This window comes from Ranitomeya imitator, chromosome 4 (assembly GCF_032444005.1).
Source record: "Ranitomeya imitator isolate aRanImi1 chromosome 4, aRanImi1.pri, whole genome shotgun sequence".
NCBI classification, from domain to species: domain Eukaryota; kingdom Metazoa; phylum Chordata; class Amphibia; order Anura; family Dendrobatidae; genus Ranitomeya; species Ranitomeya imitator.
In genome coordinates, this window is record NC_091285.1 from 197,734,009 (window position 1) to 197,759,804 (window position 25,796).

The 25,796-nt window shown below is 45.2% G+C and overlaps 1 protein-coding gene and 1 long non-coding RNA gene across 3 annotated transcripts; one reads left to right on the plus strand and one right to left on the minus strand.

Annotated features, from left to right (window-relative positions):
- Positions 1-5,357: 5,357 nt before the first annotated feature.
- LOC138675756 (uncharacterized) lies at positions 5,358-12,432 on the minus strand. The gene is made up of 3 exons (XR_011320717.1): positions 12,295-12,432; positions 8,782-8,847; positions 5,358-6,613 (listed from the first exon to the last, which is right to left on the minus strand). It is a non-coding gene; the product is annotated as an uncharacterized lncRNA (long non-coding RNA).
- LOC138675755 (deoxyguanosine kinase, mitochondrial-like) lies at positions 12,419-17,044 on the plus strand. 2 transcript variants are annotated; one of them, XM_069764257.1, is made up of 2 exons: positions 12,419-12,545; positions 14,105-17,043. In XM_069764257.1, exons 1-2 carry the CDS (start codon positions 12,522-12,524, stop codon positions 14,960-14,962), a joined length of 882 nt encoding a protein of 293 aa, XP_069620358.1. In that variant the 5' UTR covers positions 12,419-12,521; the 3' UTR covers positions 14,963-17,043. The 2 variants fall into 2 exon arrangements, with proteins under 2 accessions (XP_069620358.1, XP_069620359.1); XM_069764258.1 differs by having other exon boundaries at positions 12,426-13,092; positions 14,105-17,044.
- The last annotated feature ends 8,752 nt before the right edge of the window (positions 17,045-25,796 follow it).

Sequence of the window (25,796 nt, forward strand, 5' to 3'; positions counted from 1 at the left end):
GGGTTTATGAAGGAGATAGCAAAAGCCGGCAATTGAATTACCGGCTTTTAAGCTATCTAGCGCTGTATTAAATATAAATATAGAGGTGTCTCCCTGACATATATATATGTATATATACCTATTCTATGTGTATATATCTACTCTAATCTAAGCTGTCAGTGTGATTTTACTGTACACTGCGCTGAATTACCGGCTTTTCAAAGGAGACCCATGCGTAAAAATCGGACAGCAATACGGATGTCATACGGATGTTGCGATAAAAATATCGCATGACACTCGCAGACGTTACATCCATTTTTTCGGTCCTTAATTCGGACCGTTTTTTTTCTCTCAAGTGGAAAGGGGCCCTTATAATGATGCTTCCACGCATGAATAGAGAGAACTTGTTTTCATCAGACAACCCCTTTATCATCTATCCAAGATGATCGGTGGTGTCCAACAGCTGGGCCTGCACTGATCGGCAGAGTGGGGCACTGTTATCTCTGCAAAGCCTCGCCCACACTGGCGTATAACTCAGAATAGTGCAATTAGATAAAAAAATTGGATTGCTCTCGGACCAATGTTATCCAAAGAGGCCATGCAGATCTGCGTATTTTTTCTCAGCTGTGTTCGGCATGAGAAAAAAAATGCAGCATAGTACGATTTCACTCCAAAATCGGATTGGGTGTGAGAAAAAAATCAGATGCCATAAAGAGCATCAGTATACGGACCACCAGTATATGGACCACCAGTATGGCATCCGATTTTTTTTCAGCTACATTACAATTCTGTAAGATGAAAAACCGTAAATGATCCCATAAAAGACTAATCAATGCTAAGTAAAAAAAACAGATTGCACACGGATGACAAGTGAGAAAAAATCATCCCACTATCCTGGATGAGAACGGGACCGATCATTTATACGCTAGTGTTATACGACAGTGCACATGCTCACTCTGAGCTCCATTCTTGTCCTATGGGGATGCAGAGCGCTCTGTGTTTTCCAGCAGCTCCATTGAGAATGAACGGAGTAGTAGTCGGGCATCCAACCAGCCGCTCTATTATGTAACAGGGATATAAAGTCCCCGTTTTACCAATCGGTGCAGATCCCGGCAGTGGCACACTCACTGATCAACACGTTAACACCTGTCTCATAGATGAGAACTTGACCGTTCTGTGTGAGGGAAGAACGGCGCCGTGCACACCAGGCAGGTAAGTAGCAATTACCTGCCTCTTAGCGCTTACACATTTTTCATAAAGTCCCAGATATCCCCTTTAATGAAGGGTGAGAGAATTTCTCGGTCAATTTTTGCATTTTTTTTTTAGTTAATAAAATTAGTTTTTTATGATTGTTTTTCGTAATATAACAAATTACCCATAGCTCTGCTTGGTCAGTTTTGATAGAATTCAACTTTTCGTGTACGCACACAAGTCTCGTCCAGCACCACCATTTTGGTGGAAACATGCAAGGACAGCCATGACAGTGGCGGAGTGCAGCCGACAGAATATCCTAATTTGCTTCACAGAGGCGGCATGACTCCAGAAATGTCCTCCAGTGACTGGAATACTTTCTATCACACGCATGTGGGGGTGCACGCGAGCATCCCAGAAGCAAAGCATCCTGAAGATAAGCATCGCGATAAAGCAGTTATTCCATGGCAGTTAGTCAGGGCAGGAGTGAGGTAACCCACACTCTGCTCTCCCTTCTATCCATGTGCTTTATTCCTATCCTCCTACGTTCCCTTGCCATCCACATTCACCGTCCCACACCCCCTCCATCATGACTCATACACATCAGCCCCTATCTCCTTCCCTCTCCCATGTACAGCTCCCATGCACTTCTCACCTTCCTGAAAAACCTCAGCCCATCTTGCCCAAACACACTGAACAAAAAACTTCGTACAATTCCAAAAACTACTTGCTTTTTATCCTCCTACTCCTTCTGATCTTGGGGGATATCTCCCCCAACCCTGGTCCACCATCCCCCAACCTCAACCGCTATCCTACCTTGTATCATAAACACACTGATATTATTAATAATACTTGCCCTACTTCATCTCCTTCTTTTAATGGTGCCCTTTGGAATCCACGGTCTCTATGTAACAAACTTTCTTTTCTGCACAATTACTTTCTGAACAACTCTTTGAATCTGTTGGCCCTCAATGAAACCTGGATTCAGGATTCTGACACTGTCTCCCCTGCTGCCATTTCCCATGGTGGCCTACAATTCTCCCATTCCCCGAGACCCACAAACAGACATGATGGGGGAGTCGGCATACTCCTGCCCCCACAATGCACTTTCCAGGTTATCCCCCCAGTTCCATCACTCTCATTCCTGTTGTGAATTCCGCTCTTGGGCTCCCTCCGGTGGTTGTAAGTGGCACTTTTGTGAGTTCTGCTCTTGGGCTCCCTCCGGTGGTTTTAAGTGGTATGGCTGCTCCTTGGAGTTAGCAGTCTGCAGCTGCTTCCACTGATTGTCTTTCTGCTCGGCTATTTATGCCTGGCTCTTCCCTTCAGCAGTTCCACTTGTCAATGGTTCCTGGTTGGATTCACATCTCTCTTGGATTTCCCTGATATCCTGACCAGTTCAGCAAAGTTAAGTCCTTGCTTTGCTCTTTTCTGTCCACATGTTGTGGACTTATTCGTTCTGTGCATTCTATGTTTTGTCCAGCTTGTTAGTATGGATTAATTCAGTTAAGCTGGAAGCTCTGGGAAGCAGATTTACCCTCCACACCTTTAGTCAGGTGTGGAGATTTTTGTAAACTCTGTGTGGATTTTTGTAGTTTTTTTTATACTGAGCGCACAGTATTCTATCCTGTCTTATCTATCTAGCTAGACTGGCCTCCTGTGCTACATCCTGGTTTCATTATGTGTATGTATTTTCCCTCTCCACTCACAGTCATTACTTGTGGGGGGCTATCTATCCTTTGGGGATTTTCTCTGAGGCAAGATAGTTTTCCTGTTTCTATCTTTAGGGGTAGTTAGTTCTCAGGCTGTGACGAGGTGCCTAGGGAGTGACAGGAGCATCCCACGGCTACTTCTAGTGTTGTGTTGAGCTTAGGGACTGCGGTCAGTACAGGTACCACCTTCTTCAGAGCTCGTCCGATGTTGCTCCTAAACCACCAGTTCATAACACATTCCCTTCTTTTGAGGTCCACACAATCAGGCTCTTTTGTCCCCTCTCCCTCAGAGTAGCGGTCATATATTGGCCCCCAGGCTCGCCCACCCAGTTCCTTGACCACTTTTCAGCCTAGCTCCCGCACTTCATGTCCTCAGAACTCCCAACCCTTATCCTGGGAGACTTCAACATCCCCATAAACAGCCCCACTTCCACATCTGCATCTCAGCTTCTATCACTAACCACTTTCTCGGCCTCTCACAGCTCTTAACCTCTGAAACACACAAAGACGGTAACACCCTTGAGCTGGTCTTCGCCCAGTTCTGCTCAATCTCCTACCTAGATAACTCACCGCTTCCCCCTCTGACCACATTCGTTCCTTCGCTCTCAGAATCCCTCGCTCACCCCAGAACACTCCTACCTACCACGCATTCAGAAATCTACACGCCATTAACTCTCATACACTTTCAGACTCCTTACACTCATCATTGTCCACAATCTCCTCTTTTTCATGTCCTGATCTGGCTGTACACCACTACAATGACACTCTTAGAAGCACCCTGGACCAAGTAGCACCCCTCACCCTCAGAACCTCCAAACACAGAGTGAAACAGCCCTGGTTCACTCTCCACATTTGATCCCATCACAGAAGAAGTCTCCAGGCTCCTCCAGCTAAGTGTAACAGTGACCACTGTCTGCTCATTCTTCTCGACCTCTCTGCAGCTTTTGACACTGTTGACCACCATCTCCTACTCTCTAGGCTCCAGTCACTAGGCATTAAGGAAACTCTCTCCTGGTTCCCTTCCTATATTTCTGACCGCTCCTTCAGTGTATCGTTCGTCGGCTCCACTTCATCCCCTCTTCCTCTCACTGTCGGGGTACCTCAGGGCTCAGTCCTTGGCCCACTTCTCTCTCTACACAGCCCCAATTGGACAGACCATCAGCAGATTTGGCTTTCAGTACCATCTTTGTGCCGAAGACAAACAACTATATACGTCATCCTGACCTTACTCCCGCTGTAATACAGAACACCAGTGACTGTCTGTCCGCAGTCTCCGACATCATGTCCGCCCTCTGAGACTCAACCTCTTCAAAACTGAACTTATGGATGTTATGTTTGACACCAATCTCTCCTTCACTTCCCATATACAATCTCTTGCCCGCTAGTGCCGCTTACACCTAAAGAACATCTCTGGAATCCGCCCTTTTCTCACCATGGAAACAAAAACCCGCACTGTTGCCCTGATCCACTCCCGCCTGGACTACTGTAACTCTCTATTAATTGGCCTCCCTGTTACTCGATATTCCCCTCTTCAGTCTATCCTTAATGCAGCAGCCAGGGTCATCTACCTTGCTAATTGGTATTCAGATGCAGCTGCTCTTTTCCTGTCGTTACACTGGCAGCCCATTCATTATGGGATCCAATTCAAAGTACTTGTTCTCACCCACAAAGCTCTCCACAGTGCGGCACCCCCTTACATCTCCTCCCTAATCTATCGGCCTAAGGCTACGTTCACATTAGGGTTTTGCGTGTTTGCGTCGGGGGACGCAGCGGCGACGCATGCGTCATGCGCCCCTATATTTAACATGGGGGACGCATGGACATGCGTTGTGCTGCGTTGTGCGACGCATGCGTTATTTTTACCGCAAGCGTCGGGCGCAGAAAACGCAACAAGTTGCATTTTTCTTGCGTCCAAATTTCAGCAAAAAAGGATGCATGCGTCGCAAAACGCAGCGTTTTTGCATGCGTTTTTATTTGCGTTGTTCGTTGCGTCGCCAACGCAGCGGCGCACAACGCAAATGTGAACGTAGCCTAACCGACCACTGCGCTCTGCAAATGACTTTCGACTAACCTCTGCACTAATCCGTACCTCCCACTCCCGACTCAAAGACTTCTCTCGCACTGCACCAATCCTCTGGAATGCTCTCCCGCAAGAAATTATGACCATTCACAATTTGTATAGTTTTAGGTGCTCCCTCAAAACATATTTGTTCAGAGCAGCCTATCACGTTCCCTAATAAAAGTAATTTTATGTGTAAGGGCGCGTGTGTAGCCCAATTCACTATCTCCATCTATCCTCCACCCTCCACCAAGCTCATGTACTTTATGAGGAAAACGGTATTACGTGGCCACATCACGTGGGTGATATACCTACGTGTGCACAAACGTGTGCTGGCCAGACTAAAATACACTGGGTCGTTACACTAACATGTAAGGGGGGTTGTGGAAACCACAAGAAAACGACAGAAGACCAAAATATAGAAAATGCCAAATAAATCTTTATTAATGTACATCACATACAGATGAAGATAAAAAACGGACCAAAATACAGGACAAAGTACCAGACGGTGAAACACACAGGGACACTGCCACCTGTGTGAAGCAAAAGACGTGCGGCTGGGGAACTGGCTATAAAGGGCAATAATACAAAACGATACAGAGAGGTGCAGAAAAGTAAAGGGATAGAGCTCATGGAGACTAATACATAAAAATGGTTCCGCCTGTTACGGATGTAAACCATATATTCCTGGACATAGAACCCTATATTTAGTTATGCACTATCAATGTGGCACTATGGTAAGTGAAAAAATCTGTCAATGCCACCCTGGGCCCACATATAGGCTAAATTGAATAGGGAAAAGCCTGTATGAAACAATCACATAGCAGGAACGGGTATACCAAGTGTCCAGAGCTACTGTCCCATAATCGCTACCCACCGAATGTACAGACTCCCCACATGGTATAGGCAGCAAGGCTGCTGAAATGATATACCTGCTGTAGCCGAGAGGAGGAATCAGCCCAGGACCTCAAACCGCACGTCCGCCCGACGCGCGTTTCGGAGAAGAACTCCTTCGTCAGGGGGCGTGTTAGAAGCGGTCACATGCCAGGTTAAATACTCTGCTACAGGATCAATGTGCGGTGCGCACCGGAAATGACGCAGGCGCTGCCGGGGCAACATAACACTCACAGCGGCGGCGGCGTCACGCGAGGGCGACGCCAAAACCATGGCAACCGCCCAAGCATACAGACGCCGCAAGCCGCCCGGAGTGATAGTGTCCAGCACGCATGCGTGCAGGTGCCACCGCACAGATCCGGAACACATAGATACCCACATAGATAAGGCAAGACTGGCTGCATAGGCCAAGTACTGGGTCACAATGAGGACATATTCATAGAAAAGTGCCGCATATATATACAAAATCGTGAAATGAACAGGGCATGAGACCGAACTTGACACAAAAATGTACACCTGATAACCAACACATAATAAAAGCTAGAACAACTAACATTACAACAAGTACCAAAATTGGAAAGTGGCGAGAAACAAAGAAACAGAAAAACAACAAACATCACACACAAAATATGCGTATTACTAAAACAAAGTCTCCGCCAGATGGAGGCGGACCGAAGTGATTGTAGTATATTCATGTCATCCTGATGGCATACTCAATGAGACACGATAGATCTTGCAAAGATACACCCAACGGTCCGACCAATCCTTGTAGTATACCTAGCTGGAAAATGGGTTAAAAACAACGTTAAAATCAGGTACAGGCGCAGTACACCATATGTCCCACCATCGATTGCGTCCTACCAGTGATCACAGAAACGGCGCATAACTTATGGTCTCATTGAGACCGTTTGGGTGGACACTATTCAGTGTCCACATCCAGCGAGTTTCGAGCTGTGCCAACCTTTGAGAGATCTTACCACCTCTTATACCGACTTCAACCATATCGATACCCTTAACACGTAGCAACCTACTATCGCAATTATGATGGACCCTGAAATGCCTGGGTATCGTTTTTAATGTATCAAGATCCACCACCTGTGTTGCCGCCTCGATCCCCCGGACATGCTCCCTCACTCTAATTTTCAACTGTCGCGAGGTCAACCCCACATAGATAAGTGGGCATGGACACGAGGCGTAGTAAATAACGTTTTTTGTCGTACACGTAATTGGTTTTAATATTTTGAAACACTTTAGACCAGAAGAGTCTACAAAGGTGTCCTCCCGTTCAATATTTTTACAGGCCACACATTGGCCACATGGACGACATCCGCCTCGTACTCTCATCTCAGAAGCATACGGAAGTGTTCTCCGGGGACTACCAACGTAATGACTCCTTACGAGATGATCACGTATGTTTTTGGCCCTCCGATAGGTGATCAAAGGATGGTCAGGAAGTAGTTTAGCTAGGGTGGGGTCAGTTATAAGTATGGGCCAGGCCCTTGCAAGTGTATTTCGAATAGCTCCTGCCCGAGAGTTGAAATTAGTTATAAATCGAATATCCGATTTGACTTTTCTTTGGTTATTCCCATACAGAAGTGCGTTCCTATCATTATGTTTAGCTCTAAGGTATGCCCTTTTGATGGCGCGGTTACTATACCCTCGATCTTTAAACCTAGATCTAAGTACCTTGGCTTGCACTTCAAACTCCTCGGTGGTAGAGCAAATTCTGCGAATTCGCAAAAATTGCCCTATTGGGACTGAGTCAATCATGTGAGCTGGGTGGGAGGAGGATGCGTACAGGAAAATATTGGCGGCAATCGGTTTCCTGTAAACCGTTGTTTGGATGGTGTCCATCCTATCTCGAGAGATCCGAACATCCAAGAAATCAATAGTGGAACTATCGGACGTAGCTGACAATTTGATATTTCTATTGTTATCATTCAAACTTTACGAAACTGGAGAAAGACCCACTATTACCCTGCCATATGATGAAAATGTCATCTATGTAGCGCGTCCATAACAGGACGCGCTCCATAGACAACAGATCATCAGACCGAAGGAGGTCCCTTTCCCACAGCCCCAGGAACAGATTGGCATAGGAGGGCGCAAAGGCCGCCCCCATGGCTGTTCCCTGGAGCTGTAGGAAAAAGGACCCCCTAAACGTGAAAAAATTATGAGTTAACGTAAAATGCAATACTTCCAGGACAAAACTGCGGAAGGCAGGGGAGCAATTGGATGTGGAAAGGAAAAATTCAGCAGCTGCTAGGCCATCACTATGGCGAATACTAGTGTACAAAGATTCCACATCCAATGCCCCCATAATAGTGTCGTCACCCAATTTAAGATCATCCACCCTTCTTAACAACTGGTTGGTATCCTTCAGGAAGGAGGGTAGTTCTTCCACTAAAGGTTGAAGGATGGAGTCTATCCATTTATTGATACAATCTAGATAGTTCCCTCTCCCCGACACTATAGGACGTCCAGGTGGTACCAAAGCATTTTTGTGTGTCTTGGGGAGAAGGTAGAAGGTCGGTACCGTGGGTTCCTCTACGGTTAGTGCCTTACACAACTCCTTAGTGATGACACCCCTATCAGTAGCTGCGCTGAGGATCACCCTGAGTTCGGAGCAGTAGGCGGACAAGGGGTTATATGTCAATCTCTTGTAACAGGTTGAATTAGATAATTGGCGCATCGCCTCCTGTTCATACATCGCCTTTGGCCATAAGACAATGTTACCCCCCTTGTCCGCCGGCTTGATCTCGACCCCAGGGAGATCTCTCAGTTGTCTCAACCGTATCCTTTCTGACCTAGTCAGATTATCTCTAACGATGGATTGCGGGATCCGTGTTATCTCCTCGCTGACTACCTTCACAAAGGTGTCAATAGCTGCACAATTAGAAAGTGGTGGAAACTGTTTCGACCGCACCCGAATGGACTGTGGAATCATACCTCCTTCCTCTATATGATGTTCTCTGGATAGTTCCTCCAAAATTCTCAAGGCCGACTGCTCACTTTCTGTAGGGAACAATTGGTGAAGATTATCATCGTGGAAATACCAAGCTCATGTACTTTGTAGCTTCCCCACCTCATTGTAGATTGCAAGCTCTCACGAGCAGGGTCGTCTTACTGTGCTTTAATTATTGTATTGTTAATGTTGTTACTTATGACTTGCGTTTGAAACTGTTAAACTGTAAAGCGCTGCGGAATATGTTGGCGCTATATAAATAAAGATTATATCACTTCTGTGTGGTACATTATGACTGTCAGCAGCGCTCCGTTACGCCTCTCCCTGTGAAGCTCCGCCCTCTCAGAAAACTATGGGGCTGCAGACGGGACTAGTGCAAAACTTGGACAATTGCCTTTTACTCCTTTCTGCCATTGGACGGAATAGTACGTCCGATGGCAGAACCCCTGCTTTGATGCGGGCTCCGGCGGTGAGCCCGCATCAAAGCCGGTACATGTCATTTGTTTTGAACAGCTGACATGTGCCCGCAATAGCGGAGGGTGGAATCACGATCCACCCGTGCCTGTTAACTAGTTAAATGTCGCTGTCAAACTCTGACAGCGGCATTTATCAAGCACTTCCGGCCAGAAATTTCCTCTGTCACGATTGGGGATCATCGGTGCGTCAGCATAACAACCAGAGCTCTCCTACAGATTAGGGTTAGGGGTGTGTTTGGATTATGGTTTCAGTTATAATTGGGGGGTTTCCACTGTTTAGGCACATCAGGGGCTCTCCAAACGCGACATGGTGTCCGATCTCAATTCCAGCCAATTCTGCATTGAAAAAGTAAAACAGTGCTCCTTCCCTTCCGAGCTCTCCCGTTTGCCCAAACAGGGGTTTACCCCAACATATGGGGTATCAGCGTACTCAGCACAAATTGGACAACTTTTGGGGTCCAATTTCTCCTATTACGCTTGGGAAAATACAAAACTGGGGGCTAAAAAATAATTTTTGTGGGAAATTTTTTATTTTTATTTTCACGGCTCTGCGTTATAAACTGTAGTGAAACATTTGGGGGTTCAAAGTTCTCACAACACATCTATATAAGTTCCATGGGGGGTCTAGTTTCCAATATGGGGTCACTTGTGTTTTTTTTTTTACTGTTTAGGTATATTAGGGGCTCTGCAAACGCAATGTGACGCCTGCAGACCAATCCATTTAAGTCTGCATTCCAAATGATGCTCCTTCCCTTCCGAGCTCTGCCATGCGCTCAAACGGTGGTTCCCCCCCACATATCAGGTATCAGCGTACTCAAAACAAATTGGACAACAACTTTTAGGGTCCAATTTCAACTGTTACCCTTGGAAAAATACAAAACTGGGGGCTAAAAAATAATTTTTGTGGAAAAAAAAATATTTTATTTGCACGGCTCTGTGTTATAAACTGTAGTGAAACACTTGGGGGTTCAAAGCTCTCACAACACATCTAGATGAGTTCCTTAGGGGGTCTACTTTCCAAAATGGTGTCACTTGTGGGGGTTTCTACTCTTTAGGTACATTAGGGGCTCTGCAAACGCAACATGGCGTCCCATCTCAATTGCTGTCAATTTTGCATTGAAAAGACAAACAGCGCTCCTTCCCTTCCGAGCTCTCCCATGCGCCCAAACAGTAGTTTACCTCCACATATGGGGTATCAGCGTACTCAGGACAAATTGTACAACAACCTTTGGGGTCCAATTTCTTCTCTTACCCTTAGAAAAAAAAAATTGGCGGCAAAAAGATAATTTTTGTGAATAAATGATTTTTTATTTTTACGGCTCTGCATCATAAACTTCTGTGAATCACTTAACGGGTCAAAGTGCTCACCACACATCTAGATAAGTTCCTTAGGGGGTCTACTTTCCAAAATGGTGTCACTTGTGGGGGGTTTCAATGTTTAGGCACATCAGTGGCTCTCCAAACGCAACATGGCGTCCCATCTCAATTCCAGTCAATTTTGCATTGAAAAGACAAACGGCGCTCCTTCCCTTCCGAGCTCTCCCATGCGCCCAAACAGTGGTTTACCCCCACATATGGGGTATCAGCCTACTCAGGACAAATTGTAAAACAACTTTTGGGATCCATTTTCTCAAGTTACCCTTGGTAAAATAAAACAAATTGGAGCTGATGTAAATTTTTTGTGAAAAAAAGTTAAATGTTCATTTTTATTTAAACATTCCTAAAATTCCTGTGAAACACCTGAAGGGTTAATAAACTTCTTGAATGTGGTTTTGAGCACCTTGAGGGGTGCAGTTTTTAGAATGGTGTCACACTTGGGTATTTTCTATCATATAGACCCCTCAAAATGACTTCAAATGAGATGTGGTCCCTAAAAAAAAAATGGTGTTGTAAAAATGAGAAATTGCTGGTCAACTTTTAACCCTTATAACTCCCTAACAAAAAAAAAAATTGGTTCCAAAATTGTGCTGATGTAAAGTAGACATGTGGGAAATGTTACTTGTTAAGTATTTTGTGTGACATATCTCTGTGATTTAATTGCATAAAAATTCAAAGTTGGAAAATTGCGAAATTTTCAAAATCTTCGCCAAATTTCCGTTTTTTTTCACAAATAAACGCAGGTAATATCAAATAAATTTTACCACTATCATGAAGTACAATATGTCACGAGAAAACAATGTCAGAATCACCGGGATCCATTGAAGCGTTCCAGAGTTATAACCTCATAAAGGGACAGTGGTCAGAATTGTAAAAATTGGCCCGGTCATTAACGTGCAAACCACCCTTGGGGGTAAAGGAGTTAAAAACATCAACTCGGCACACAAAAAATAAGCCCTCATACGACCCCAGATCACGAAAAATGGAGACGCTACAGGTATCGGAAAAACATTTTTTTTTAGCAAAGTTTGGAATTGTTTTTCACCACTTAGATAAAAAATAACCTAGTCATGTTAGGTGTCTATGAACTCGTAATGACCTGGAGAATCATAATTGCAGGTCAGTTTTAGCATTTCGTGAACCTGGTAAAAAAAGCCAAAAAATGCTGGGATTGCACTTTTTTTTGCACTTTCACCACACTTGGAATTTGTTTCCTGTTTTCGAGTACACGACATGCTAAAACCAACGGTGTCGTTCAAAAGTACAACTCGTCCCGCAAAAAATAAACCCTCACATGGCAATAGTGATGGAAAAATAAAAAAAAGTTATGGCTCTGGGAAGGAGGGGAGCGAAAAACGAAAACGCAAAAAGCTCCAGCCATGAAGAGGTTAAAGGCATGAAAAAGCCAGTGGGATGGAGAGTGCATGAGGGGCTCCTGGAAGCAGCTCCAGTCTGCCCTGGCAGTGAGGAACTGCCTAATGGAGGGGAGTTTTCGGGCCCTCCCTCCAGCACCTCCATTCTAGTCACCTCAGCAGTGAACTGTCTACTGACTGGAGTCACGACGCACCGCTCCTGTCATATCCTGACAGTGAAGTTCACCCCTCTTCCTTCCTCACACTGGCTCCTCCCAGTCACGTGACTTACCACGTGGTCATGACGTCATGAAGGTCCTTTAGCCGAGCGGAGAGCAGTGATCCCCTGCTGCTGTGTGCGGGGGAGCAGACGGCCGGTCACTGCGGCCACACGGCGCGGCTCCCGCTCCTTCCTCCCCCGCTCTTCTATGGTCCTGCCCCTCACATCACAAGGACGCGCTTCTACGCCCGGTCTCCCTGAGTCACGTGACAGTGCTCCCATCAGGACCACGTGATGTCATGGAGCCGGGCCGCATCGTGCATGTAGGTCGGGGGATGAGGACGGTGTGAGGTGGTGGGTGCAGTCATGTAGTCGGCAGCTTCCCTTGTGTCTCTATGTAGTTCCTTAGCGATATGTAGCACGTGGTGGAGGAATGGGTTAGAACTATGCCATTATGGTTCTACATGTACAGGGGTAATACCTCTAATTAGACAAATAGGATAGTTCTTCTGATTAGCTATGTTGCTAATATTATTATTATTACTCCTACTCTATATTGGGATAGGATCTTGGAGATGGGCACAAACATTTAAAGGGAATGTTCACTTTTAATAAGACCTGATTAGTGGGGAGGTGTGTTCTGTAGACTGGCTCATACTGGTCAGTGGCGGGCACAGATGGGTGCCCGCTGAGGTCATCTCTTATTCTCCACATCTAAGTGTTCAGTGTTGCTTCTGGTCCGTGTAAGCACCCACACATACTGTAGCAGTGCACAGGGGTGTTCTCCACACAGCATGGACTATTCTACTCCCTTTGACCAAGATAGCGCCCCAGCCAGGCCGGTTTTAGTACAGCAGCGGCTAATTGTTGGTAAGTGATGTAGACAGTCCGTACCGGCCGACCACAACCGAGTTCACAACTTTTGGCTTTAAAATCTGCAGTCATGGGGGAAACGAGTGGGAGCAGCCTGTGCCAGGATCGGTTCCTCTGGGTGATACTTTTCGCCCCCGTTTTTATGGATTAGGTCTCCGGTGCTTCAGGAAGGTGGAATCTGTATATATTATATCCTCATGTAATAGAGGCAGGACAGGAAACCTAAGAATATAACACTTTATTATCTAAGAATCTGTAGTGGTTGTGCCAAAGTTTGAAGTTATCCCCCATTTCATGGGTCGCCCACCAGGTCCCAGAATGGGGCTTTGAATCCACACCTCCCTGATGCTCAGGGTCCTACGTCTTGAGAATGGAGCAGAGGTTGCTTCTGTGCACCGTCCCACCATTTATTGTCTAGGGGACATTCTCCCTTAGAGAATGAATAGTGCAGCTGTGCGTGCCCTCGCCTCTACTCCGTTCACACAGACTCGTCAGAGATTATCTGCCATCCTTAGTCTCCTGAATGTGAAGCACCATGTGACCAGATCCACATCACCTCCATTGTGAGTGGGTACACCATGCGGATACACCGTTGTGTGAAGATTGTTTGCCCCTTCCTGATTTCCTATTCTTCTCCATGTTTGTCACACTTAAAGGGGTTGTCCACTACCTGGCTGCCATGCTGGCTCCGTTCTCGCGGTCCCCGGGCTGTGACGCGGTGGAATGACATGTGATGGCCACTTGCCTGCAGTAAGGGTGGCCCAACCAGTTATTATCTTTGTCTAATATTTACATTTGTTTGGTGATCTGAAATATTTAAGTGTGACAAACATGCAAAAGAATAGGAGATCAGGAAGGGGCAAACACTTTATCACACTCTCTGGAGAGCTGAGATCTCACTGATGGTTCTTCTGCACTTCAGTCCCCTGTGGGACACCGGTGTTTGGTTAGAATGAATACGATATATATTACATCTAATAAACCACAACTGTTTGTTTTTGGCCAACAGATGTTTTTTCAGAAAACACTGAGACTTTTGGGTGGAAGAACAGCTTCCTATAACCTATGGAGGCCTAAGTTCAGTCCTTGTATGGACAGAAGTGAGCACATGGCTGGCGTGTCACACCGCGGACCCCCGTCTACAAGCAGTGGTACTAAGACTGTAAAGAGGTTGTCTATGGAAGGCAATATTGCAGCAGGGAAGTCCACTTTCCTGAGAATGTTATGTGCCGCCCAGCGGGAGTGGACTTTAGTGTCTGAGCCTCTTGGGAAGTGGCAGCATGTCCATTCTGCCTCCCGTCAGGATGTGGACAACTTACTGCAGCTCTTGTATGACGATCCTGCCCGCTGGTCCTACACCTTTCAGACACTGTCCTGTATGAGTCGCTTCAGAGCCCAGATTGAGCCGCCTCCCGAGCATTTGCTGAAGCAGAGGGAACCCGTACAGATATTCGAGAGGTCGGTGTATAGTGACAGGTTCGTGTTTGCCAAGGCTCTTTTTGAACTTGGCCATTTAAATGAAATTGAGTGGACTCTGTATCAGGACTGGCACTCTTTCTTAATAGAGGAGTTTGGCAAGAAAGCTGCTTTGGATGGAATTATCTACCTGCGAGCAAGCCCAGGAAAGTGCTTTGAGAGACTCCAGAAGAGAGCACGGAAGGAAGAAAAGACGGTTACTCAAGACTATCTGAAGAAGCTGCACGACCAGCATGAAAGCTGGCTGGTAGAGAAGTCTACAGAGGTCCATTTCCAGCACATTCGGGACACTCCAGTCCTTGTGTTAGATGTTGATGAGGAATTTGAAGACAATCCGTTAGTTAGTGAGCATCTATGTAATAAAGTCAAGGAGTTTGTTGTCAGGCTATAAGTTTGATTGTTATCTATGCGGCCATTCTATTTGATAAAGGCTAAAACTAGCCATTGTGTCATCTGAGAAGTAGTGGACTGGGTGCTAACATCACCATTCACCACCCATCCCTAAAATCATGGGCAAAGCGCGAAGAGACAAAATAGGGCGTCCATGCAAGAACACTAAATGGGAATGTTGCAGTCGAATAGTTGATCATAATTCACCTCTTTATGCGATGATTTGGAGGTAGAAGTGGTCCTCTTACTTATTGGGCCAATGTGCGCCTGCACAAGTTGCACCAATGCTATGTCTGCCCTGTGCAATTTAAAGGGCCTGGTTTCTGTGACCTTTACTTTATTCTGAGCTTTCCTCAGACGCTGGAGAGAGCAGGGTTAATATTCATTTCTGCGACTGACATTTGAGACAAGTTTGTGACACTATAGATGTTATTTTTTTCCAGCTCATCTGTTGCAGTGGAGATTTATTCTCATTGTTGCTTTCTATTTTTGTGATGTATTATATATATTATCTATATACTGTAATATCATATTTATATAAAATTGATTATTTAGGTAAAAGATTGTATATTTATTCTTATTTCAAGGTTAATAGTCTTAAGACATGTTTGTTCTACATTTTATGGATCTTTTCCTAGAGATCGTCAGTGGTATTAATATACTTTTTTGTGGATTATTCCGCCTGCTAAGGGCTAATTCACACAACTGTATTCTGTGTGTATTTTACTATCCTTGATATGACCACAGTTCCCGTCTCGATCGCTGGTCTCCATATCTGAGCAAGCAGTGTCATCTATGTCTATGAAGCTGTTGGTTCAGGTTGGTCGTGGAATTACCGTAACTAAAATAGTAGACATTCGGCGCTATACGGCAGTGTGAATAATTCCTCATTGGGCTCATTTACCAGCACATTGTAGCACCAGCTCCATTAGCTGAATAAATGCTCTCAGCACCATGTCGTTGGGGGATATTTGTATTGCCAGATAGCATTGTCCTAATATTTAGGAGGATGTGGTTCCACACTGTGTTTTTAAGACATTACCGCTTAATCCTCAGTGGGGAACCTGCTGTGTTTTATGGGACATTATGGCTACGTTCACAAGGGGCAGGTTTGAAAATCCACAGCAAGCCCCCAAATCCATGCTGATGTATTATGTGAATGGGAATAAGGAAGATTCTATTAAAGGGGGGCCAGTCAGCAAAAAATTACTGTTCAATCAAGCATCGGTTCTGCGTGCAGCTTAACACCTGTTTCCTTTGCATCTGTCTCCACCTCCCATTTCCATGATTGACACCTATTGCTTTGCATGAGCCAGATAGGGTGGAGATAGATTGAAAACAAGTAGGTGGACTGGTCCATATCAAAGTCCCTCCAAGCACTAGTGCTTTGTTTGAACAGTCATTTTGTACTGACAGCCATCTGTAAAGAGACAGAACATGGAAAATCTAGAAAAAAAAATAAATCCATCCAAGCAGTAGCCATCAAAATGGTGACAAATCTGTGCACCAGGTACGGTTATTCATGTATTGTTTAAAAAAAGCTTATAGTACAAGATGCAAGTTTTGCGTTGTTTAATTGCTAGATTCTATATTGACTTTCTCTGTATTTGGATGCCTAGATTGCATTTTTTTGTACTTATGCTATGTATATATACTATGTCACTATATAACAAATTAATTGCTGAAAAGATAAATTACCATAAACGTACAATAAACAACCTATTCACTGCAGCAAATAAGTATCATATTGAAAAGGTACAAATGTAACTCCCTAGGCTTCAGAGGTTTCCAAGAAGTGATGACGTCCAGTTCTTTGGTCACCTGACCACTGAGACCCCCGGTTGCAACAGTCAGGTGATTGGAGCATGAAACCATCGGGTGCACATCAAGTGATCACTTTAACAGTAAGATTTTGTTGAGGTCATCAATTGTTATGTTAGTAAATATGATTTGCAAATTGCTTCCCTAAGGCCATGTTCACACGTTGCGGTTTTAACCATGGATCTGTAGCAGATTTCCATGCGGTCTACAGTACCATGTAAACCTATGGAAAACCAAATCCGCTGTGCATATGCTGCGAGAAAAAAACGCGCGGAAACGCAGCGTTGTTTTTTACGCAGCATGTCAATTCTTTGTGCGGAACTGCAGCGTTTCTGCACCCATTGACTTGCATTGAGTCGGGCACTTCCGCAGCAAAACCGCAGTTGTAAAAAAAGGTCTGCGGTTTAGCTGAGAAGAAAACGCTGCAGTTCGGGAGGGGGAAGAGTGTGGGCGGTCACTGTGTGCGTGTATGTGTGCGGGTGGGGTCTGCGGGCTGTCCGGGTGGTCTACGGGCTGTCCGGGGGTCTGCCGTCTCTCCGTGCCGGGTCTGTGGGCTGTCCGGGTGGTTTGAGGGCTGTCCGGGGGTCTGCCGTCTCTCCGTGTCGGGTCTGCGGGCCGTCCGTGTGGTCTGCAGGCTGTTCGTGTGGTCTACGGGCTCTCTGGGTGGTCTGCGGCCTGCGGGCTCTCGGGGGGGAAGGGGGGTGTGCTGGCTGTCCGGGTGGTCTGCGGGCTGTCCGGGTGTGTGTGGCACTGTGTGTGTGTGTGTGTCCATGTGTGCAGGCATCGTCCAATGGGACTACAAGTTCCGTCAGGCTATGCCTGCTACAATGACAGTGATTGACACATTAGCCAATGATGGAACAGTAGTAGTCCCATCATCCGGCTAATGTGTTGAATGTATAAAAAAAAGCACAAACATACATACAACATGCATACTACATACATGTAGCATACTACATACATGTAACATACTACATACATGCAACATACATACTACATACATGCAACATACATACTACATACATGCAACATACATACTACATACATGCAACATACATACTACATGCAACATACATACATGCAACATACTACATACATGCAACATACATATAACATACTACATGCATGCAACATACAACATACATACTACGTACATGCAACATACATGCAACATGCATACAACGTACTACATACAACATGCAACATACTACACACATGAAACATACATGCAACGTACATACAACATGCAACATACTACATGCATCCAACATACTACATGCATCCAACATACTACATGCATCCAACATACTACATACATACTACATACATCCATCATACATACTACATACATACAACATATTACATACAACATACATACATCATATAGACATACATTACATACAATACATACATATAGACATACAGTACATACTCACCATCACTTGTCACTTTGATCCCCGAAGCCAGTGTCACCTGTAAAAAATAATAAACAAACAATATACTCCCTGATCCGCAGAAATCCAATTAAAACGAATGTCCCACGACGATCTCTCGTGGAGAGCAGCAGCATCAGCTGATGCGACTGCTCTCCAGGGGCTCCAGGTATACAATGACGGAAGGTATCCTTCCGCACTGTATTCCTCCGCCACTGTAAAAAATAGTCCCTAGTCTCACTTGTGGCACTGCTGTGTGAGAAAGTTCCCACGCAGCAATGCCATAAAGTGAGACCCTGAACTAAGGTAACCTCTTCAGTGATGCACTGCAGGAGCCATTGTCTCCTGTCAGTGTGTCACTGGAGGTCTATAGAGCAGTGACATCACCCGATGTCACTGTTCTATAGGGGAGATCATCGTGGGACACTCGTTATTAATTGTACTGCGTCGGACAGGGAGTATACAGTTTATTATTTTTAATTTTTTACAGGCAATCGAGTATGGTTAAATTAAGAATATTAACCCCTTTCTGCCATTGGACGTACTATTCCGTCCATGTGGGGTGGGCCCTACTTCCCAAGGATGGAATAGTACGTCCAGCGCGATCAGCCGTGCTCACGGGGGAGCGCGGCTGGGTGTCAGCTGACTATCGCAGCTGACATCTGGCACTATGTGCCAAGAGCGGTCACAGACCGCCCCCGGCACATTAACCCCCGACGCATTGCGATTAAACATGATCGCAGTGTTCCGGCGGCATAGGGAAGCATCGCGCAGGGAGGGGGCTACCTGCATGCTTCCCTGAGACCCTCGGAGCAACGCGATGTGATTGCGTTGCTGCGAGGGTCTCTTACCTCCTCTCTGCAGCAGGCCTGGATCCAAAATGGCCGGGGGCTGCATCGGTGTCCTGCAGGGAGGTGGCTTCACAGCACCTGCTCAGAGCAGGCGCCGGGAAGCCTCCCTGATGTGCCTGTGAGATCGCTGATCTGACACAGTGCACAGCAAAGTGTCAGATCAGCGATCTGTTACTTTACTGTGATTTCCCCCCTGGGGCAAAGTAAAAAAGTTAAAAAAAAATATTTTCATGTGTTAACAAAAAAAATCCTAAATAAATAATAATAATAAAAAAAATATTGTTCCAATAAATACATTCCTTTATCTAAATAAAAAAATAAAAGTATACATCTTTAGTATCGCCGCGTCCGTGACGACCCGACCTATAAAACTGTCCCACTAGTTAACCCCTTCAGTGAACACCGTAAAAAAAAAAAAACAGGCAAAAAACAACGCTTTATTATCATACTGCCGAACAAAAAGTGGAATAACACGCGATCAAAAAGACGGATTTAAATAACCATGGAACCGCTGAAAACATCATCTTGTCCCGCAAAACACGAGCCGCCATACAGCATCATCAGCGAAAAAATAAAAAAGTTATAGTCCTCAGAATAAAGTGATGCAAAAATAATTATTTTTTCTATAAAATAGTTTTTATCGTTTAAAAGTGCCAAAACATAAAAAAAATAAATAAATGAGGTATCCCTGCAATCGTACTGACCTGAAGAATAAAGCTGCTTTATCAATTTTACCAAACGCGGAACGGTATAAACGCTCACCCCCCTTCCCCCCCAAAAAAAAAAAAAAAAAAAAATTCAAGAATAGCTGGTTTTTGGTCATTCTGCCTCATAAAAATCGGAATAAAAAGCGATCAAAAAATGTCATGTGCCCGAAAATGTTACCAATTAAAACGTCAACTCGTCCTGCAAAAGGCAAGACCTCATATGACTCTGTGGACCAAAATATGGAAAAATTATAGCTCTCAAAATGTGGTAACGCAAAAAATATATTTGGCAATAAAAAGCGTCTTTTAGTGTGTGACGGCTGCCAATCATAAAAATCCGCTAGAAAACCCGCTAGAAATAGTAAATCAAACCCCCCTTCTTCACCCCCTTAGTTAGGGAAAAATGTAAAAAAATTATTTCCATTTTCCCATTAGGGCTAGGGTTAGGGTTGAGGCTACAGTTAGGGTTGGGGCTAAAGTTAGGGTTAGGGTTGGGGCTAAAGTTAGGGTTAGGGCTAAGGTTAGAGCTAAGGTTGGGGCTAGGGTTAAGGCTACAGTTAGGGTTGGGGCTAAAGTTACAGTTAGGGTTTAGATTACATTTACGGTTGGGAATAGGGTTGGGATTAGGGTTAGGGGTGTGTCAGGGTTAGGGGTGTGGTTAGGGTTACCGTTGAGATTAGGGTTAGGGGTGTGCCTGGATTAGGATTTCAGTTATAATTGGGGGGTTTCCACTGTTTAGGCACATCAGGGGCTCTCCAAACGTGACATCGCGTCCGATCTCAATTCCAGCCAATTCTGCGTTGAAAAAGCAAAACAGTGCTCCTTCCCTTCTGAGCTCTCCCGTGCGCCCAAACAGTAGTTTACCCCAACATATGGGGTATCAGCGTACTCAGGACAAATTGGACAACAACTTTTGTGGTCCATTTTCTCCTGTTACCCTTGGTAAAATAAAACAAATTGGAGCTGAAGTTAATTTTTCGTGAAAAAAAGTTAAATGTTCATTTTTATTTAAACATTCCAAAAATTCCTGTGAAACACCTGAAGGGTTAATAAACTTCTTGAATGTGGTTTTGAGCACCTTGAGGGGTGCAGTTTTTAGAATGGTGTCACACTTGGTTATTTTTCTATCATATAGACCCCTCAAAATGACTTCAAATGAGATGTGGTCCCTAAAAAAAAATGGTGTAAAAATGAGAAATTGCTGGTCAACTTTTAACCCTTATATCTCCCTAACAAAAAAAATTTGGTTCCAAAATTGTGCTGATGTAAAGTAGACATGTGGGAAATGTTACTTATTAAGTACTAGATGGCAGCCCGATTCTAAAGAATCGGGAGTCTAGAATCCATATATACTTTATTTATTCAAATGTAAGAATAATACAATTAATAAATAATAGTAAGAAAGAACAAAAAATGGCTGCACTCACCAGCTCTTGACAATTCTTGTTATTTAAGGTACAGTTACACAGGATCCATGAACATGCTTATGAGGGGAGGGATGAAAGACATCAGACGACAACTTTGCGTGTTGTGGCAAATGCCACAACAACGGTTCTTTGCTTAAGAACAATAATGTAAATAATAGATAATATGTATCAATAACTATGTATATTGGTATGTACAGTGTCCAGGCGCTTGCATCTCTCCTCTGTACTCTTGTTAGCACGCAGTTTGCGCTTACGTGCGGCATCGGCGGCTTTTCGCTCTGCATCATTACCATACTTTATATCAGACCTGATCTTACGTGCGCCATCATAAGCTTTGGACTCTGTGTCATTAGTATACTTAACAGTGTCCATGCGCTTGCATCTATCCGCTGTACTCTTGTTAGCACACTGTTTGCGCTTACGTGCGGCATCGGCGTCTTTTTGCTCTGCATTATTAGTATACTTTCTATCAGACCTAATCTTACGTGCGCCATCAGCAGCTTTGGGCTCTGTGTCATTAGTATCCTTACTATTAGAGCTCATGTTGGCTAAGCTAAACAGCTTTAAGCGTGGTGGTGGCAAACAACAGGTTAATAAGAGGCAGTGTCAGGTAGTAGGAAAATAGCCAGTTAATAATAGGCAATAGTTCTTTGCAGGAATGCAGATATTAATAAATAGGCAGTTTATATTGCAGAGAAATTGCTGGGCAATAATGGACAATGTCTTTATGTGGCAAATAATAGAGCAATATACCCAATGTGGCAAAGAAGAGGTTAATAAACGGCAGTCTCTCAGTATAACAGTCAGTGAATAATAGGCAGTATATGGAGAAAAGACCAAACAAAAGTTCAAAATTGGTGTGAAAATGTCACTGAACCACTTCACAACTAAATATATATAGTTTTGGTAAATGGTATTATCATTTTTTTGACGAAATTCGGCAGGAGCTTGAAGAGCAACGTCACTGGGCCCGCCTCCACGCAGTAGAAACTTGCTGTGAGGTAAAAATTCAAAAATCACACCAAAATGGCGGGCGGAGTGTGTCATAGTACGGCACGTTTCTGATTGGTCGCTCGCAGCAGGCGGCAACCAATCAGACACTGGACACTGTTGACGTCACTTATCTCCGGACATTATCTCCGGACATTAGCTCCGGACATTAGCTCCGGACAAAGCCACGGAAGTTGGCACAAATTGCAGGAAGTAGTATTCTAGGCAATTATATATTAGATTTTGTGTGACATATCTCTTTGATTTAAGGGCATAAAAATTCAAAGTTTTGCCAAATGTCCGTTTTTTTCACAAATAAATGCAGGTAATATGAAAGAAATTTTACCACTATCATGAACTACAATATGTCACGAGAAAACAATGTCAGAATCACCGGGATCCGTTGAAGCGTTCCAGAGTTATAACCTCATAAAGGGACAGTGGTCAGAATTGTAAAAATTGGCCCGGTCATTAACGTGCAAACCACCCTTGGGGTAAAGGGGTTAAAATACTTTTTTCTGGCTGTCTTTATTTTTTTTAACTCTTTCACTACTCTAGGAATAATAATGGATATGCGTCTTATTGACATTAGCAAGGTGACATTAACCCCTTATTACCCCATATCCCACTGCTACTCGGGAGTGGGAAGAGAGGGGCTAAGTGGGTGGCTGGGTGCTGATATTTGTAGGCGGGGGGCCAATATCCATGGCCCCTCTCTAGGCTATGAATATCAGCCCGCAGCTGTCTGCGTAGCCTTTCTGGCTATAAAATATAGGGGACCCCACGTCATTGTTTTGGGGGGTCCCCCTATTTTAATAGCCAGTAAAGGCTACGCAGACAGCTGCGGGCTGATATTCATAGCCTGGGAGGGGGCCATGGGTATTTCTGGGAAGGGGCCGTGGGAAGTTCACTTGGGAGTCCGGACCAATTATGGGTGAGCATATATTTTATCCTATTAACACTTGTGGTCCCTAGATGCACTAGACAAAAGTGTCTCATTGGATAAGAGGGTTTAATAGATGGATAGCACTTGCTTGTGATTATCAAAAAAACTTAAATACCCTTTTGTACTCACCCTGGTCATATTGCGGACCGGTGTCCTATCTTTAGTGTATTGGTTGGCTTTTTTCCTCATTTTCCATGTCGGAATTTTCTATTACTTCTGTCGTGTGATCTTGTTTCATGCTTTTTATCTTAATAAAAGTTTGTATTGTGTTATATTCTGCTGGTGTGTATACTCCTTTTTCGCTGGTTTTCACATATTAAGTATCGCCGCGTTCAGAAACGCCAGATCTATCATAATATAAAAATAATTAATCTGATCAGTAAACAGCTTAGGCTGGTTTCACACTTGCGTTTTTGAACGCATGCGTTTTTTAGAAAAAACACATGGTACAAAAACGCATGTAAACGCTGCGTTTTTTTTACGCACGCGTTTAACGCGTGCGTTAAAAAAACGCAGCGTTTACACGCGTTTACATGCGTTTTTGCATGCGTTTGCGTTTTTTGGGGGATTTTCAAAAAAAAAAAAAAATTAAAAAAAAAGGTTACCAGACACAACCAATGGGAATAGAGAGGGCGTACATGATTGGCAATCAATATATAGACCCTAGGGGTACAGAAAATTTCAGAGCTTGCTACTGTTTCCGGTGTCATGATGGATCTTTCAATGGCGAACTTTTATTTCAAACTGGAGTTCAGCTTCAAGATTTTCCTTGCCTGTGTTTTTGCTTGGGAGCAAGACCGAAACCGCCAAAGATGGAGAAGGAGACAGCGTCGGCGTTTTTGGAGGCACCCCATCATTGAAGTGCGTGAGACCCGTGGAGCATATCACACGCTCTATGCGGAGCTGAATGCCAAGCCGGAGAAATTCCAGGATTACACCAGAATGTCTCAAGATTCTTTATTCGGACTCCCATGACAGCACTACGAGAGAGGGGATCCGCCCTTCAGGAACAGGAAACCTACAGATACAAAAGGGCGGCACCTCTCCCCCTGCATCAGTTGGTTTCCTGTTCCTGGAGGGACAGGATCCTACAGATTTCATCTCGTAAGGAGCCCAGGCCGGCCGGTCGAATCTGGTAGCGGGGGGGTCTCCTACCTCGACCGGTGCGGAAAGTCCTGGAGACGCCACGGTGGTCCAGGCTGGACTGCACGTCAGTGGCGTTGGCAGCAGGGAGCAGGGTCCGGAGGATTCCTTGTCTCCGGAAGCCGGCGTTGGTAAGTTTCATTTCCCCCCCCTGAGCAGACGGCGGCAGTGAGGTGCGGTGGTGTGGTTGCGGCGTCGGAAGTGGGCGCCGTCCGGAGCACTGCTGGGCATTCCCGGCGTCCTGCATCGCTCACTGAGCGTTTCCGGAACGCTGGGGCGCCGGGGGTGGAGCCGGCAGGCGCTTCCGGTTTGCGGGTTGACTGCGCATGCGCGGTCTTTCCAAGATGGCGGCGCCCATGGTCCGGTCGCCGGTTCTTCTGTACTACCACCGCTAACCTCCCAGCTGCAGCCTGATCATCAGGAACCAATGGGGACACGCCAGATGGCCTGCTGACCGGAATACAGGGGGATATAAGCAGGTGTTGGCGATAGAACCCTGCTTTTGGCCACAGCTTCATCATGGCAGATGATGGTGAGCAGCAGCCTCAACTTCTGGATAAAGTACGGCAGGAAGCCGTGGGAAAGGATATCAGAAGTGACCAGTCCAGCCGTAAAAGCTCGTCCAGGCAAGGATCTAGAGCTTCGACTGGCAAGGAGCCCCCTCGTGTTCCGGTACCTTTCTCTTTCACGTACACTGGTAAGTGATCTACGTGAATGTTCACTCAGTGACGCGGGCCCCTTATACTTTGTCATTCTAGGGGAAGAGAAGTGCAAAGTCGAAACATAAGGAGTGTGCCCTATGTGAAGTTCCCTTACCAGATTCCTACCCTAAAAAATTGTGTGCCTCCTGTATACAACAGACGGTGAGGTTTACAGGAGTGGAAGGGTTGAGTGACATCAGGCTAGATAGATGGTATCTCCCTTATTGTCCTCCCCTAGGTAGCGGAAGAATCTGCTTCTACGGCTAATCTGCGTGAGATGATCCGTACAGAAGTAAGGGAATCCCTGCGGTCTATGTCCCAGGCGGGAAGTTCAAAACAGAGAGCCTCGGTGATCTCTGATTCGTCAGAGGAAGATAAAGAGGAAGGTTCTTATCGCTCAAATCTCTCTTCCTCGTCATCAGAAGAGGAATCTGGCCGATTCTGTCTGCCTCTGGACCGGGTGGATAAGTTAGTCAAGTCGGTCAGAGGTACGATGGGCCTAGAAGAGCCTAAGACTCAGCTTTCCCGTCAGGAGCTAATGTTCAGCGGCTTGGAACACAAGAAACGCAGATCCTTCCCGGTGATTGATAAGATTCAAGACCTGATTCTCCGGGAATGGAAAAAACCGGAGAAGAAAGGTTCTTTGCCACCGGCTTTAAAGCGCAGGTATCCCTTTGAAGATACGGATGTGGATACCTGGGACAAGGCCCCTAAATTAGATGCGGCGGTGGCGAAGGCATCTAAGAAAGCAGCTTTACCTTTCGAGGACATGGGGTCCCTTAAAGACCCTCTTGACAGGAAGGCGGAGATCTTCCT

What these genes read in the sequence shown, in the direction of transcription:
- LOC138675755 (XM_069764257.1), top strand. Translation starts at nt 12,522, where the DNA reads ATGGAGCCGGGCCGCATCGTGCAT. An exon ending in AGCCGGGCCGCATCGTGCAT is followed by an intron (nt 12,546 to 14,104) that starts GTAGGTCGGGGG and finishes TTTGGCCAACAG; the next exon opens with ATGTTTTTTCAGAAAACACT.